This window comes from Bactrocera oleae, chromosome 4 (genome assembly GCF_042242935.1).
Source record: "Bactrocera oleae isolate idBacOlea1 chromosome 4, idBacOlea1, whole genome shotgun sequence".
NCBI lineage: Eukaryota > Metazoa > Arthropoda > Insecta > Diptera > Tephritidae > Bactrocera > Bactrocera oleae.
The window spans coordinates 52428720-52446749 of record NC_091538.1 but is presented as its reverse complement, the minus strand read 5'-3'; the positions used below and the strand labels follow the sequence as shown (position 1 = coordinate 52446749).

Below are 18030 nucleotides of genomic sequence, written 5' to 3'. Positions count from 1 at the left end.
GCAAATTACTTGTGTTTTATTTGGGTAATTAAACTTTTTTATCAAAATCAAATCAAATTGCTTTACCACACTGATATCTCTTATCACTTTTTAGTACTCATAAAATTTGTTTTGACAATCAACACTTGAAGCCAAAAGTTCTAAAAAATTGGCACTATTCTTGTCAAAATCATAAACGGTAAATTAAGTTATCAAGTGGTTTATTTTGTGCTTATTGTCTAAACAAAATGCAAAAATATGAAAAATTGGAAAAAATCGGTGAGGGTACTTACGGTACTGTATTTAAGGGACGCAATCGTGAGACCATGGAAATTGTGGCATTGAAACGTGTGCGTTTGGACGAGGACGACGAGGGAGTGCCTAGTTCCGCACTCAGAGAAATTTGCCTTTTAAAGGTGTGTGAAAAGGGATTTAGTGCATTTTTTATTAATAAAACATATATTACACATTTAGGAGCTGAAACATAAAAACATTGTGCGACTCTATGATGTGTTACACTCGGACAAGAAGCTAACGTTAGTTTTTGAGCATTGTGATCAGGATCTGAAGAAATATTTTGATAGCTTGAATGGAGAAATCGATATGGCAGTGTGCCGCAGCTTTATGTTACAACTGTTGCGTGGGCTCGCTTTCTGTCACAGTCACAATGTACTCCACCGGGACTTGAAGCCGCAGAATTTGTTGATCAACAAAAATGGCGAGCTAAAATTAGCCGATTTCGGTAAAACTACCGCAATAAGTACCCAAAGTATATATATTAAAATTAATTATATTAGGTCTGGCTCGTGCATTTGGTATTCCCGTAAAGTGTTATTCTGCTGAAGTAGTTACACTGTGGTATAGGCCACCAGATGTACTCTTTGGTGCGAAATTATATACAACCAGTATTGATATGTGGTCGGCAGGTTGTATATTTGCTGAACTTGCTGATGCTGGTCGACCGTTATTTCCAGGATCAGATGTTTTGGATCAACTGATGAAAATCTTCCGTGTGCTTGGCACTCCCACAGAAGAGACTTGGCCTGGTGTCACTCACTTGGCTGACTACGTGGCGCTTCCATGTAAGTGTTATTATTTTATTATTCAACATTACTTCATATATAAAAATCCGTAATATTATTATAGCATTTTCGCCAATTACATCCTGGAGTCAAATAGTACCCCGTCTTAATTCTAAAGGTCGAGATTTATTGCAAAAATTATTGGTATGTCGGCCAAATCAGCGCATTAGTGCGGAACAGGCTATGCAACATCCATATTTCACTGAAAGTTCGTCAAATCATTAATAATATTTAATATATAATTAAGCATATTTACGTTATTTACTTGCGTTGCTGTAACCGCTTCTAATTGGCAAAACAAAATTTTTTAGCTATAATGAATATTTATAAGAATATAAGGAGCGGAAGCATCCTTCGCCCGATTGTGCGCTGGAATCTAGAAGATAATTTCTATAAATCAAAAAGGTTGAACGAAAAAGCCGTCTTAAATGTACTTATTAATATAATATGATTAACTTATATTTAGTTATTTATATTGTGTTTAAGAAATTGTTCCATATTGTAAAACCAATACACGAGGCTGTAAATGCTTAAGCAGTGTTGAAATTGCAATCAGATTTAATGTTAAATTATTCAATACATATTTTTAAGTTCCCTTCAGTGAGTGCAGCAGTGAGCCATGTAAGAATTTTGAATTCGTTTAGAATATAGCGTAGTGATTAAATTACTAATATTATACTTAAATTATAAGCGATATTGCCATTATACCTCCTCTCCATCAGGAGCGTTTACAATTTTTGTAACAAAAAAAGAAAACATTCTCTGAGATATAGAGAGACACTGTCCCAATCATATTTAAATAAAAATAAAAACCGCCAAATTCTTTTTCTATTCATAAAACAAATGTCACAAATTTTTTGACAACTGTTACGGTTGTTGTTGTTATGGTAATGAACATTCCTCAAAGTTACCAAAAACAGGTCGCTGATTAATTTTAAGTCATACATATTCTGGTTTTTCTGATAAATAACGGATTTTATTAAAGAAGTATATGCTAACTTGAATTTTTAATTTTGTTTAAAATATTTTCTTCAACATAACCGTATAACACTAATTTTTAAAGTGTATTGTAAAGTTACTATTATTATATTAGGGTGATCACATCGATTTCAATCGACTTAAAAGTAGCGGCAACTCTAATTTTGCTTTGTTTTGTTTTGACCTACACTTCCATATTGTTTTTGACATTTCACAGTTTGTGATTTGGCGCGCAAATGTGATTTTTGCTTTTTAATTGACTGCTCATTTTTCGAAAGGTTTTGTTTACACCAAGTACTTGTAATATTGCATTAAAATTATTTATTGAAATATGAAGTGTAAAATACCAGAAATCTCATGGCATAATCGCGACCCAGTATTGAGTGTTGATATACAACCCAGATCGTTAGTATCGACGGAAAAAAGTAATATAAAGCATCGTCTGGCATCGGGTGGCACAGATGCTCATGTACTTATCTGGTATATGAACTACACAGAGGATGAAAAGGATATCGAATTGGATTTGGCTGCTGATTTAACGCGGCATCAGCGTGCAGTAAATGCTGTAAAATGGTCACCAAACGGTGAGTTGCTGGCATCGGGTGATGACGAGAGTGTCGTCTTTATTTGGAAGCTAAAAGGCGAGCAGGAACCATTGAATATATTGGACAACACTAACGAGCAAGACAAAGAAGTATGGATTGTATTAAAGGTATTGCGCGGTCACATGGAGGACATTTACGATTTGAGTTGGGCGCCAAATTCACAGTTTCTCGTAAGTGGTTCTGTGGATAATTCTGCTTTGGTATGGGACGTGCAAAAGGGGAAATCTACGGGAATGTTGCGTGATCACAAATCGTTTGTACAAGGTGTTGCTTGGGATCCAAAAAATCAGTATATTGCTACACTAAGTTCGGATAGGTAAAGTGGAAAAGAATAATTTTTTCTAAATAAATTTCAAAAGTAATTGGTATCATTTTTTTTATTAATAATAATATGAAAAAAAATAAACACATGTGTACAAATATAAGAACAAAATTTAACAAATGAAAATTATTTATTATTTTCAATTCGTTTAAAACTGTCTATTATAATTTTTACAGATATTTACGCATTTTCGACATACAGTCGAAGAGGGTTTTACATCGCATTAATAAATCCACACTACCAGTCGGCGAGAGTCATGAATTTCACGGCCATCGTTTGCGTATATTCCACGACGACACATTGCAGACATTCTTTCGTCGCCTTTGCTTTACGCCTGATGGCAAATTGTTACTGACACCTGCCGGTGTGGCCGAAAAAGATGATGTAGCTCAATCATTGCACACCACTTACGTATTTAGTCGACATGCCTTCCGACAACCTGCCATTGTTTTGCCCTGCCCCGGACAGTATACAGTGGCGGTGCGTTGCTGCCCGATTCTCTATCGATTGCGACCACATAAAGCTGATGTCAATCCACCAGTTGTGCCACTGCCATATCGCATGATTTTCGCGGTTGCAACGCGTAGTTCCGTTTACTTTTATGATACACAGCAGCGACAACCATTTGCAGTAATCTCAAATATACACTATACGCGGCTAACAGATGTAACATGGTCCAGTGACGGTCGAATTGTCGTTGTGTCGAGTACGGATGGTTTCTGTTCGTTAATCACATTTGAAGCGGGTGAATTGGGTGAAGAATATGAAGATGCGGCGCAAGTATTAAGTGCAAATGACATTAATACAGTTGGTAAAAAATCGAAGAAACAAAAAGAAAACGATGGACAAAGCGCTAAGGAGCGCAAACCATCTACTGATGAACCGAAAAGTATAAACATCAAACGTTATCCGCTAGGTCAAATAGCCGAAGAACAAAAAGCCCATGAACCAATGGCGAAGACAGTGGAAGCCACAGCAGCAACACCAATTACTACCACTACAACAATAGTAGAAGCACAGTCAGAAAAAAATGAAGAAGTAAATAGTGGCGAAAGCGCAGTCTTAACTCAAAATAAAAAAAATATGGTTAATGAGAGCGTGTCAGTGAATTTAAATAATGCTGGACCCGCATTGGCAATTACAAAAACGCTTGGTGCTCAAATTATTATTGACAAGGAAATTCTTAGCTCCGATGAACGCTTCGAATCACCCGAGAAGAAAAGTCGTCCTGTCACGCCAATAATGGTTAGACGCACACCACGTAGTTCAACGCTACCCAGCGCAATTAACACTCCCTCTACAAATGAGACGAATACAAATCTTACAAAGAAAGCCACAAATACGCCTGCTACAACGCGACAGACGAAGGGCGCAACACCCATATCAGTGCGGCGCACGCCTCACGCGCTTATAACGATGCCAGCGCCACCAGTGGCAGTTTCAACATCGACTGTAGAAGAAGTGGCACTGGATGCCTGGCCAACACCAATGGAAGTAGACGATAGTGTCATTGTAGTGCAAACAAAGATTGCTACATCATTGGCTGAACCGATTATTAAACCTCAGGCGGCAGCTGAGGCTCAAAAGTCGGTCGTCAACAAGGACGCAACGTTGGAGTGTACAGAAGATATACGTTTGGTATACGAGGATTCAGTGGATTATAACTCACAGGCGGCAATTGTCAAAACTACTGCAGAGCAGAATTGTATGACCGTCGAACAACCGATAAATGCTGAAACAACAGCTAGTAAGGAAGAATGCGCAACTACACCAACGCCTAAAACGCCGATGGCGGGCAATAAAACGCCACGACGCGTCGCACTAAAAACAATATCAACGCCAAAATCGAAAAAGAAGTTATTAGAATAATAATAAATAAAAAATGTATTTGTTTACTTGAGTTTTTATTGTAAGACGTAAGTGATGTTTTGAAAAAAACCCTAAAATATACATAATCCAAAAAAAAACCAGCGTTAATTTTCAATAACAGATGTAATTGGGGTACAGAAAAAGTAGTACATGTCTTATATATATGGTAAATATACATATATATGTATTTTATAAAGGTTTTATTCAGAATAATTGCATACCCGTTTTACTTTGGTAATCGGTAAACCAGTCGCAGTAAAGCAATCAAACATTTTGAACTCGCTCTCCGGGAATAAGATTCTAAAGTTCTAGCCACGTAGCCACGTCTGTCTGTATATATGTATGCGAACTAGTCCCTCAATTTATGAGATATCGCTCTGAAATTTTGCACATGTTCTTTGTTAAAAATGATTTTTTTGTGCTGCAAACCAGGCCTTTTCTCACGAATTTTTTCATCCAGCTTATCCAAAGGCTGCAATAATATTCAGAGTTGATTGGTTTACCTTTCTGCAGATAATCAATCAACAAAATTGATGCCATAAACTTCTTTGCTGCTCGTTGTGACTTCACCTGCTTTGGAGCTGAACATCCAGCTTCAGTCCACTGTAAACGTTCTTGTTTAAATTTACGATCATGGTGGTAGATCAAGGTTTCATCCATAGTTACAAAACGACGCAAGAAATCGGTTTTATTCTGCTTAAAACGCTCCAAATTATGCGCAGAATTTTGTTTTCGATCCAGTTTTTGTTGAATCATTAACACATGCGGCACTAACTTTCCAAACAGCTTTTTCATATGTAATTCTCCAATATGAAGTATTCGTTCGTCTGAGATGCCTATGGCATTAACAATTTCACGTTTAATCAAACTTGGATCTTCACTAACAATATTATGAACTTGCTGATGATTTCTGGTGTGGTTGCGGTTTTTGTTCGTCCTTCGTCTTCAAGCCTAGTACGACCACGTTTAAATTCACCAGCGCCAAAATCCAATGGTGCGTTTTGAAGGTGAGGACTCCTTATACACTTCTAACAATTGTTCATAAATTTCTTTTGCTTTTAAACCTTTCAAAACAAAGAATCTAATCACTGCGCGATATCAAATTTTTCCATATTAACAAAATACTCTATCACGTCAACTTCATTCAAATGGCTTGTAAACAAAGAATTAATTGACAAAATGACTTTGCTTGTGTTCGCACGACAGATGTACCAACTTTAGAAGAAAAAAATTGGAGCTAGTAGTGCTATTTCTTGGTGAGAGCAGAAACTCTTCAACCAACCTGTATAAAATTTTTTAAACCGTATCGATCTCTACCTAACGTTTTTTTTATTTGTACTTTTACTGCAATTACTGCAACGAAAACGTCAGCAGTGTTTACATTGTCTTGTAACTACATTGTACAAATGTAAATTTTTTGTTTTTATTACAAACTTGCTTGTTGACGCTTGACAGACACTGAAATCTATCTTATCACTTGAGTTATACTGCTACTGTGCAAAATTGTTGGTTATAAGATTCAGAAGAAATACAAGTGATCTTTTTATTTTTTTATACTATTTATTTACAAATGTATGTATGTATATTTAAACGATAGGATCGATGCACATCACAATAAAAAATTATCAGCTGCTCGTGGGTAGATGATATTTAGTAATTATATATACAAACTTATTGAATATTGTGGAGAAATACACTGACATATATTCGGTTATTTGCAATCACATATATTTGCTACATATATATTTATTTACATTTGTTTGCATAATTACAAATATGTTTAGATCCTTGGAGACTTTTCGTTGTAAGCTTTGATGCTAGTTGGTGTATAAAAAGTAGTAAAACCTGGACTGCGTTAGCTTATATAATAAATGTGTATGTACGAGTATGTATGCATGTTTTCTGTGGGATCGTTGCATGGTGTTCGCTTAAAACTAATAATTGCATATACAAATACATATTAATTAAATTTAGTACAAGATAAATGTATGATTACATAACTTGTTTACATGTAATGGAATTAACAACTTTTTGAGACGGCATATTAAACAATGTAACTTATGTAAATATAATCACAAACAATTTTGTTTTTGTTGGAATTTTACGTTTAAGATAAATTTAGTTACTTAAAATTTAAGGTAAAATATCAACGGCGTGTATTCACATATACACGCACATGCCGCCAATTAATATTACGCCATAAATGGAATTGCACTTGAGTTAGCATGGCTTTTGCCACGCAGAAAACAAATTAAAAAAAAAAAAAAAAACATATTTCCACTCACAAATTATATTCCACAAATTAATGAAATATCGTCAACTGTTCTATGCGCGCGCATTTTTATTGCATTTGCAATTTTGCAGCGATTCTCTTCGACGCTAACTTATACTTTTCCGAGAATATCGTGCATATAGGGCTTTTTACGATAGCTCTTTAATGCGAAGAGCTTAAACGCCAACACCATCATAACAATGCAGAAGCCATACAACAACATGCCCATGCGCATGTCCATTTCGGAGAAGACATTGCCGATCATGCGTTTCTGGCGCAACTTTTCCAATGATGGCTGCAGCACAGCCTCGTTTTCGACACCGTAACGACTAACATAGCCGGGATTGTGTATGTTTTTAAGGAAACTCAGCACGGCGTCTTTGTCCCAGTTGATGGATGACTTGCTGGAAGATACGACTGGATCGGATTTATGACACTGCGAACAACTCGATTCGCTGGGGAATTGTATTTTTGGGAACTTTGGATCCTCCGTTTCATCGCCTGCTAGACGATTGTTTACTTCGTTGTGTGCGGCCCACAGCCAGAGTACGGCCTCATCTTTGTTTGGCACATTCCAGATTTTTCGACGCGTTGCCATATCCTGCAGGGTTAAAAAAATATATTAATTGATTTGTATTCATAAAAAAAGCATTTCAATAGAAAATTATAGTTAATAAACCGCTGTAATAAGCGTTGTGAAGTGTCGATCTCATATGTATGTATACTGATAGCTTTGTGTTTAGTGTTAGGTAAAATTTTAAAACTCACGTCTGCGAAATTAAATACAACAATTTCTGTTTATCGTAATTGTAAAACTTGAAAATTATAATTTCCATATTCCCAGAATATACATACATATGTATATGTATGTATGTACTTACATATTTATGTAAGTTACGTATCAAGTCATAAATATTTTAAACGTCTTAGAATTATTATTCTACTAGTTATCAAACCAGTAAGTCGCTGCAACAAAATCAATAACATTATTTGACAGAGATAAGAGCCCCTGTTGAATGGTTTCTAATACAGCCAAGTATGATCGAACCGCATGCCGGTCAAGCCTATTTTTTTTTATAGATTACAACTTGCAACTTGGATATGTGAAATATGGAAAAGATGTCGTTGACTTGAACAAAAAATTTTGATGACTCGAAATCAAGCTGCTTCGTTATAGAATTGAGTAGAATTACTATTTTTTAACCACATGCGGTGTAATGTCTTAGGATGCCGTGAAGATTTAGGTATCATTCGTGCCGTTCCGACGACAGTCGAGAATAGGTAATAGGAACGAACACGGACTTTTACATTCAGCTCGGCAGTATAACTCCAAATTACTTCAGGAAATTCAGGATATATCAACAGCTACAATAACAACAGCTTTAATTGGTATTTAGCATGTATGTCGCATTTTTCTTATTTTACATAAGTATCTGTATGTATGCTGTGTAATTTAGTAAATCACTAACGCACCCTTGTACAGTTTTAAATCCAATATTGTACACATTTCAAGAGGAAAGCATTGAAAATATGACAACCTCGTTAAAATAAATAGTCTAAGTGGCTTTCAAATATTGTACATACATACATAATTGGAGAATATACAAACACATATGCATACTATCGTATGTATGTATACAAAAGTATAGTATATGTGGTATATATATGCACCCATATACTTGTACATATGTATTTGTATATAGTAGTTTAGTTTATCCAAATGAACTTTCACTGAACTGTTGAAGGAAAATGCCATGAGTAAGCATTCGTCTTACGTAAACAAAATATAAATATGGACAAGAAACCTACTAAGCAAATTACATACATATTAACTTGTATGTATGTAAGTACATATGTACATACTTATAACCATATATGATTGCGTTACCTATATTTGTATATAATTTACAAATATTTATAATTATAATTAGCAGTGCTTCACTATTAAACTGTTTACAGTTATAAACAACAAAAGACTAGGAAATTGAAGGGTATGCGAGAAAGTTTTGCGTACGATTGCGATGGCTCTTGTAAGAAATAAGGAGTATTACTATAAAAAAAAAATTAAAAAATTAAAAAAAATATATATATAAAAAAAAATATAAAAAAAGAATATAAAACTATAAAAAAAAGAATATAAAAATATAAAAAAAAAGAATATAAAAATATAAAAAAAAAGAATATAAAAATATTAAAAAAAAAGAATATAAAAATATTAAAAAAAAATAATATAAAAATATAAACTAAAAATAAATTATGTAGAAGTTAATATAAACAATTTTTTTTATAATTTGTTTTTGATTGTATGGGCAAAATTTAATAACAAGAAAAAGCGTTAACTTCGGTTGCGCCGAAATTATTATACCCTTTGAAAATATAAAAGATTCCTAACAAGCACTTGATTTTGATCGTTCAGTTCGTATGGCAGCTATATGCTGTAGAGGTCCGTTCTGAGCGGTTCCCAAAAATGAGCAACTTCTATCGATATCTCAAAAACTGAGTGATTAGCCTGTTCAAGGTATAAAAAAAACTTCCAATAATAAAAAAAACCTTCAATGTTTACTAGATAATGTGATTGTGAACCTAGAGTTAAAAATTTAAACAGATACATGAGATAGTCTCCAAATATTCCAACTTGACAGTACATCGGATTGGACCGAGATATTGTTTTTTCACTATACACCTAATTCTTTTTTTACACGTTCTGAAAATAAAAAACAAACTTATGTAGCAATATTTATAAAATAGCTTCTGTGCAACCGAATTAGACGTTTTTTCTTGTTTTATAAACAATTTATTGCTAATTTTTCGGTACAAAATGTAACATTTTTTGTATAGTTAGGCGCTATTCGAGAACAAAACTAAACGAAAGTTGTGAGAATATGAAAAAGTTGACTACTTATTTACACTTTGCAAACTTTAAAAATTCTCAAGCATATGCCATATACATATGTACATGTATGTATGTATGTAAGACTTAATTAAAACGGTGAAAAACTGTTAAACAAGTAACGGAGGGAAAATAATACTAATTTCTAATCCACTGAAGTAGTTGCCTATTAAAATGAGCATGCAAATGAATTTCCAAATCGTAAAAAAGCAATTATATTTACTTTTTCACTAGTGTACTATATGTGTTTTCGTATCGGCTATTTTATTTTTAAATTTTAACAAGTAAGGAAGGTCTAAGTGCGGGTGTGACCGAACATTTTATACTCTCGCAAGGTAAAGTTATATACTGGGTTTTCGTTTATATAATATTTTAGTTAAAAGTATTAAGTAACATATTGCATTTATTATTTACAATCACAGTCTAGAATATACACTATAATAAGAAAGAAATTCTTTCAAAATTTTATTAAGATTTCTAACATATTGAAAGTCAATCGGAAGTTCGAAAATATTTATATTAGGGAGTTTGGGCTAATGGAACTATTGGACCCGATTTTACCCATTTTTGGCACACGAGCACAACAATACTTTTCACGAATTTCAATACTAGAACTCATAGACTAAGCGATTTGTTTGATAAAAAATCAGCCATATGCACTGGTGTTTACATATTTGGTATCTGGGTCTTTGAAAATTTATAGTCCGATTTTGACAATTTTTGGGCATTAGATTTAATACTTTAAGGGCACTATTTGCGTAAAGTTTTACTCTAATATAAGCATTGAAGGTCGATGTGTATTTTGTAAAATAAAATAATCCGATGGAATTTAGAAATTTTTTATATGGGGAGTAGGCGTGGTTGTCAACCGATTCCGCCCATTTACATAGTGTGCACTAGTAATAATAAGATAACCACACACAGCAAATTTGGTTGTAAATGGTCTAGTAGTTCCTGAGATATACAATTTCACCTAAAAGTGGGCGTTTCCATGCCCATTGTCCAATTTTTACATCGGGTTCAATTAAGCCCTTCTCTGCCATCCTGGCTGTGAAATTTAATGTTTGTGGCTCTTTTATTCAGTGAGTTATCGTACTTTTAGTAATTTTAAACCTAACCGTTATATAGGAAGTGGGCGTGGATATTATTTGATTTTCTTTCATTCTATTTTCACAGTGTATAAAAAAATCGTATAAAAATACTTTTTTTCAGCCAGTTTGGTTGAGATAGCTTCAGTGGTTTGAGAGATATGTATATTTAACCATTTAGAGGGCGGGGCCACGCCCACTTTTTAAAAATGTTTAGACCACAAGTGTCGCTACCACTGCGATCCCTTGCTTCAAATTACAGTTTTGTATCTTAATTTAGGGCTTAGTTATGACACTTTATAGATTTTCGTTTAATGGTGTGGGCGTGGCAGTGCTGCGATTACGCCCATCTGCAATACTCACCCCCAAGTTTATATCTCAATTTTTACTCAAGCTATCGCTTGCATAAGCAGACGGACCGACGTCACCCAGATTTCAACTCGTCTCTTCATCCTGATCATTTATATATATATAACTCTATATCTATCTCGATTAGTTTTAGGTGATACAAACAGCCGTTAGGTGAACAAACTATTATACTCTGTACAACATATTGCGAGAGTATAAAAATAACAGTTGTGCACTTACCTGAAAGTGTTCTGAGCAATGCGTGCAGCCGAAAAAGAATTTCACATAACCATGTATGGCGGTGAGTACTTCTAACGGATCATTGCTGATCTCTTGGCGTGCGGCTTGCACTGTCAGATAATGGAAGAGCGTCCATAGCGAACAAGTGTAGCCACGTTTGTTATGCTGCGAGGTGATGCAGCCGACAAAGTGATTCGATGAGAATATTGGACCGAATGTTTTATTCAAATGCTCGAATTCTGCTTGGAAATCGTCACCGCCTAGCGATTCGTTGGCGTTTACGACATGTTCATGTAAGCGTCGAATAACCAAATTGCCTTGTGGTCCGAGTGGATGATAGCGTTGCAAGACGCCCAATATACGTTGCAAAGCCAATAATTGTTCACCGCGTATGTCGTGTACTTTTGGTATCTCATTGAGTAGCATTTGACGTATGGCCATTTCCAGATCAGCCTGAAAATATTTAGAAATTTATTTGAACATCTGTTTCAATAATGAATTAAAACTTTATTTAACGCGTACTTATGTAAACATATGTACAATAGTATGTACGTATATGAGTGTATGTATGTATGCAAATAATTGTAGCTAAAAACAAAGTATATCAAATATTGACACATTAAGTGGAGTGTTGAAATCAAGATAATACAGCTTGATGTACTGGATATTTAAATACATAATTTTAATAACGTCTGTACAAGTGTAAATATGGTCTATTCAAGGAAGCTGCACGTTTGAAAACAATAAATTTAAAGCCTTAAGAGGTAAACTTTATAATAAAATACGATATTTTTATGATTTAGGAAATTATTAAATATTAATTTCGTAATTATGTTTTAACACTAGAACTACAAAGATTTACCATATACCTATTTCAAATAGGTCTCTCTCCTTCTGAAAATTAGAAGAAATTTTAAGAACAAAATAATTTATAATAATATTCGATATACAAATTTAATAAAAATCATGGAATTATCGCAAAATATTAAATAGGAATAAAGAGGAAATGGTATGAATAAATGATTCAATCGGTAATTTTGACCGGTTCGAAGTTATATAGTATTTAAATAGTATTCTACTTGTATGTAGTAGAAACAATTCTAAAAGTTTTAAATTAAAATGCTTTCAAACCTTTACTGCATATTAAAATAATTCATATTTCTTTGAATAGCTTTAGTTTTTTTAATAGAACATCACACTTTCTGGAAACAGAGTATATGAGGTCATGGCAATGTTGAGATGGTAATCTTTTCCAAATCTTTTTTACTAACTGCCAGAAATCGAACTGTTTAGTTTTCGTTCAATAACACTTTTTTTCATATCAGTTTGGAGGGTTTTTATGGGGTTGAGGTCAGGAGACTGAACAGCAACAAACAACGTTTGGCGCTTTCGCCCGCTTGTTTCATTTGTATATCTATAATTTAAGGCATTTGCTATTATTTGGGCAAAATATCCATTCATTTCTTGGATCTCCTTATACGTTTTGCCTAGTTTTCGAATTTTTTTTAACATTTTCCACTTTATCTCTGTAGACTGCTTTCTTCTAGCCACTGAAAAAAAACCCAATGTTTAAATTCAACATAACTAATTCAAATTGCTGTTAGATTATGGAACTCTACGTACTTTTCCCAGCTAATCTTTTTTAAGTTAAAAATTATTTTAGTGAGAAAATGTCTAACACTCCTGTTTTTTTTTGTGGAAAGCAATTTCACAATAAAAATTTATTTTATGTTTTAATGTGAATATTCCGTTATGTGTACCTCGTCATTTACATGTGATCTAGAAACGTTATATACCCAAATATATTTTTTCTATTGGCACTCCTATTATTTCGTTGACAACTGTACATACATATGTATGTATGCTATAGTAGTGCGATATCGGTGTTTTCAACAATTGAGCAGCTTCTTGGTGAGAAAAGGACGCTTGCAAAAATTCTGAGCGATATCTCAAAATTTGAGGATTTAGTTCGCGGGTATTGCAGACAGACAGACGGACATAAATCGACTCAGCTCGTCACCTTCTGGGTATTGCGTGGCAACTTATTATATTCTGTTCAGGGTTTAAAGTTTTTAGTGTTTGAAAAGTGTTCCTTTCCAAAATACACATACTTCAACTTGCAAAAAATGCAAACGTTTTGATAAGAAATATTATTACGAGCAAATATTATATGAACAGACTTGAGCAAATATTGATCAAGTTCAATTAAACGACGGCAACTTAAGCCAGATATTTCTTAGGAAATTGAGCAAATAATGTGTTATATACAAAAAAAGATATTCAACTTGCAAATTGAGTGGCATCAGGTTTCCTAGGCATCCAAGAGCTTCTAAACCGTTCACCAATGTCCACACATTTCAAAACTCAACATTCCGGCGGCAATTCTTTTTTTTTTTTTGTTTTGTGAAATGCTGCTGAGTCGACAGTTCTTGGCTCAATATAATTCCGGAATCCTATTATTTACTTTGAACTGAGTGATGTTAAATCGAAACCTTTCTGCAGCTTGATGCACTTTTTAGTGGCAAGGAAATGAGTGGTAAACACATTCACACTTGATATTTTATGTAAGCAGCACATTTAGCGGTACATATTTGTTAATATAATTAAACTTTTCATATATTTATTGTTTTTAAAGCAAAACAAGCGATTTCAAGTTGTACATACATAAGGTAAACATATTGTATAATCTCATACAGAAAAGAAATCTACAAAAAATTTAGATAAGGCAACTTATTATGGGGAAAAATATATATTGTATTTAAGTAGAAACATGCAAATGTATTGATAAATCAATTGATAACAGTGCACGTTAGCGTCGACACATTCGCGAAATCTTTAGATTAAAAAGTGAAAATGAATAGCAACTCTGTATGTATTAGTACATTTTGTCGTTTATAAAACAAAAGCTTATTTAGAGCGAAATACAAAATGATTTGCAACCACTTTAACAATGATTTGTTGTATTTCGGTGTGAAAAATTAGCAATTTACACTTTATGGCGTTGACAATAAGCGTTAAAATTGCATACTTAGGCAATAACGATTCTCCCGGGAAAAATTTATAATAAATTATATTGAAAACTAAATGGCGCAAAGTCATGTCGGTATTTTTAGCGAGATAATAGCACATATTTCAATTACGCCTTATAAAATTTCTATGAAATAGCTAAATATAGCTAATGCATACATGCAAATATAATTTATTTAATTTAAGCGTATCATTGGCAATATTATGATCATTTTTTGTCGGCAATGTTTGTTGCTATGATTGCCCAATTAATGGTAATGAGCATTATTAGATTAATAAAACGCCAGTTCTATGTTTTTTTTAACTAATGATATGCTTTTTAGGCAAACACAATGAAAATTACTGTGAATATTTATATGTTTGTGGATATATGAGTTTTTTTTTTTAGCCTCCTTCCAATACGAATTCGTGTAATTTTATATCCTACACAGGGTATATTAAGTTTACCACGAAGTTGTAACAGCCAGAAGAACGTATAAAGTATATATGTATATACATAGATATACTTATATATAAATGATCAGCGTTACGAGCTGAGTCAGTTTTTGACATATCTATGTGAAATTTAGACACGTACTTTTCTCCCCAAGAAACTGGTCTTTTGTCAAAATAGCCGATATCGGACCACTATAGCAAGTTCTTGTATATAGATTATTGTCCAAGGCAACACTACAATCTTCGAACAAATTGTTTATATCGGTCCACTATAACATATATATAGCTGGCACACAAATTGACCGATCAAAAATGTCAGCTAGGCAGCATTCCTAGAAATTAATTGAGCGATGTTTTTTGTCGCTGCAACAACAACAACAACTGATCAAAACCAAATCTGTATTGAAAACCTTTTTATTTGACAAATTATCTTGGTGAAATTTGGTATAGATTATTGTCCAAGGCAACACTACAGTCTTCGAACAAATTGTTCAGATCGGACCACTATAGCATGTAGCTGCCATTCAAACTGACAGATCAAAATCTTTTCTTTATGTTATAGGAAATGCACCTGTGTATGGTATTATAGCTCATTTGTACTCAAGTAGGCTTCATCTCCACCAACTCTATTTAACTTTAATGCAGACACAGCACAGTTAAAAAAGTGACAAGTGTTTTAGAGGTACACCCTATAATAGCAAAATAAGCTTGTGCTTACAACTATAGGAACACGATTAAATATAAACACCTGCATGTATACTTAACAATAATAATAAAGTAAATAATGAGTCTTTAAATTAAGGTGCACAATTTCATTGTAATCGTAAAATATATTTACATACCTGGTAAACTAAATGCTTGTTACTTAGTACTTCGGAAATAATAATTGATTGTCCACTCTCATCATCGACTTGGTTCTGAGCAAGATTAGCTACTGCCTTTGGTGGTTTTTCTGAGCGCGGTTTAAAATGTTGAGCTTCTAGAAAACTTTCAATTGTAGCTATGTACGCTTGTGGTGTATCTTCCGTGACACCATATGGCACTACGTTGCCTTCTCTATCTACAGTGGCAATCTTATAACGTACGCCATCAATTTGGAAATTTTTAGCTAAATTCAAGTCGTTGATGCGACGCACTTGCACATCAGGCCATAAATGGAATTGTAATATACTCTCTAATCCCACTGTTGTATTCTCTGGTTCATAAACTAATATCACAAATTTTTTATTACTATCCAAGCCATTAAAGAGTGTTTTGCTTTCATTTTCTGTGAGACTATGTAGATTGGGGAAATTTGGCAAGCTATCCGTATCATTTTCTGCCGCCAACCTTTGTGCCATATTCGCTGTTAACTCGTTTATTTCAGCATGTGGGTTGATGTTTTGACCATAGTTCCCTTCTTTGCACATATATCCAGGTGAAAAATAGCGTACTGTTGGATATGCAAATATTTCGTAATCGCGACATATTCCAGTGTTTTCGAATGCATTGCAGTCAATAGCTGCCACAAGAAAAGTTTCACGCCACGGATGCAAGCGTTCTGCCAATGCTTTGTAATGTGGAGCATATCGCTGACAGTGACCGCAGAATGTATTGTAAAATTCCACCAGCAATGAACGATTTTGACGCAGTACTGTGTCATTGAAGTTATTTACAGTGAGAATCGCCACCTTACCACTTGGGTCGTAGAGCCCATTTTCAGGCTTATCAGGTACACCAAGAAATGCGGAAGGTATAACACTAGCAGATGTTAAAAGTGAAAGTCCTACTAACGTCAGTAAAAATACTACAGTTCCGCTTGAGACGCAACACGTAGATCTCATTGCTACAGTTTGTTTTTGTACAAACACAAATATTGACTTTTAAGCGGAAACTAGTATGTAAATACTTGAAGACTTATATGATTGTAAATTGCTAATTTAGTAGCTTAACATATGTTTGTGTGTACCACATCCACTTGCTTTATTCAAGGTCTATTACTTTGGTGTTCTTGTGCAAGCGCTGTTGTGAGGTTTTCTTGCAATTGATTTTACAACTTATTTACATTTGGACTAACTTGTATTTTTAAAACCATACGAATTCCGACCAATCATATAAATCTAAAATATGCACTAATCCTCCAATATTCACAGAACAGATGATTAACAACTAACGTTATTACTTACAAACACACGAAAACTAAAAGCAGAGCACGTCTCTGCTCGAAGCCATGGGGTATTGGGGCAGTGCAATCACTGAGCTCCAAAACAGTGCTTCCAAGTTAATCAAGTTTTAGAGTAATGCGCTGTGTAGCGCAATTATTGAACGGCGGAGAATTTTTATAATTCTCTTTTATTTACTAAATAAATTATAATTTTCTCTAATATTATGCTATTTTGAAGTTTATGTTATTTTTATTCAATATTGCGACTAATACTACTTTTTGTTGGTCATAGACGATAATTATGTCACTAAAATAATTTCAAACTATTATATAAAATTTATTATATATTATGACTTTTGTTATTTTATTACTAATGATTAAATTTTTTTATTATAAATATAATTAATTAAGATGTGTGAAATTTTTATAATAGTATTATTGAATATCTGAAAGTTTCAACACTGAAAGTAATTTTTAGGGGTTGATATTATTATCGACTTCCGCATTGGCATAACCATTATTAGCTGATAGAAAGCCGCCAAAATAAATAAAATTTATAAAATGTGACAAGGCTCTCTAAAGATTTACCATATATATATTAAAACATTATATATTTAACTATAAATGTACATATGTGACATTGAAGTGAATAATTGTAAACAAAAGCGACACCAGCCTTTGGAAAAGAAATTTGTAATTTAACTATAAATCAGTTGTTGTTTATGCGATAATACCAAAAAATGCTAATTAGT

General features: G+C 33.6%; 3 protein-coding genes across 3 annotated transcripts; 2 read left to right on the top strand and 1 right to left on the bottom strand.

Moving 5' to 3' along the window:
- Window positions 1-148: 148 nt before the first annotated feature.
- Window positions 149-1881, top strand: Cdk5 (Cyclin-dependent kinase 5). The gene is made up of 4 exons (XM_036363132.2): window positions 149-395; window positions 454-721; window positions 777-1061; window positions 1126-1881. Exons 1-4 carry the CDS (start codon window positions 228-230, stop codon window positions 1284-1286), a joined length of 882 nt encoding a protein of 293 aa, XP_036219025.1. The 5' UTR covers window positions 149-227; the 3' UTR covers window positions 1287-1881.
- A 395-nt stretch (window positions 1882-2276) lies between these two features.
- On the top strand, window positions 2277-4927 carry Caf1-105 (chromatin assembly factor 1, p105 subunit). Its single transcript, XM_014240835.3, has 2 exons — window positions 2277-2960; window positions 3143-4927. The coding sequence occupies exons 1-2, from the start codon at window positions 2371-2373 to the stop codon at window positions 4833-4835; spliced, it is 2283 nt and encodes a 760-aa protein (XP_014096310.3). The 5' UTR covers window positions 2277-2370; the 3' UTR covers window positions 4836-4927.
- Window positions 4928-6373: 1446 nt separating this feature from the next.
- On the bottom strand, window positions 6374-17336 carry Qsox1 (Quiescin sulfhydryl oxidase 1). Its single transcript, XM_036363129.2, has 3 exons — window positions 15978-17336; window positions 11674-12126; window positions 6374-7708 (listed from the first exon to the last, which is right to left on the bottom strand). Exons 1-3 carry the CDS (start codon window positions 16956-16958, stop codon window positions 7220-7222), a joined length of 1923 nt encoding a protein of 640 aa, XP_036219022.2. The 5' UTR covers window positions 16959-17336; the 3' UTR covers window positions 6374-7219.
- Window positions 17337-18030: the final 694 nt, after the last annotated feature.

Bases quoted from the DNA above. Each gene is read 5' to 3' on its own strand.
- Qsox1 (XM_036363129.2), bottom strand. From the start codon at position 16,958: ATGAGATCTACGTGTTGCGTCTCAAGCGGAACTGTAGTATTTTTACTG. The intron at 12,127-15,977 runs GTATGTAAATAT...AAATATTTTCAG, and splicing joins ACAAGCATTTAGTTTACCAG to GCTGATCTGGAAATGGCCAT. The intron at 7,709-11,673 runs GTAAGTGCACAA...TTAACCCTGCAG, and splicing joins ATTGCTCAGAACACTTTCAG to GATATGGCAACGCGTCGAAA.
- Caf1-105 (XM_014240835.3), top strand. From the start codon at position 2,371: ATGAAGTGTAAAATACCAGAAATCTCATGGCATAATCGCGACCCAGTA. The intron at 2,961-3,142 runs GTAAAGTGGAAA...TAATTTTTACAG, and splicing joins GCTACACTAAGTTCGGATAG to ATATTTACGCATTTTCGACA.
- Cdk5 (XM_036363132.2), top strand. From the start codon at position 228: ATGCAAAAATATGAAAAATTGGAAAAAATCGGTGAGGGTACTTACGGT. The intron at 722-776 runs GTAAAACTACCG...TAATTATATTAG, and splicing joins GCTAAAATTAGCCGATTTCG to GTCTGGCTCGTGCATTTGGT. The intron at 1,062-1,125 runs GTAAGTGTTATT...ATATTATTATAG, and splicing joins TGACTACGTGGCGCTTCCAT to CATTTTCGCCAATTACATCC.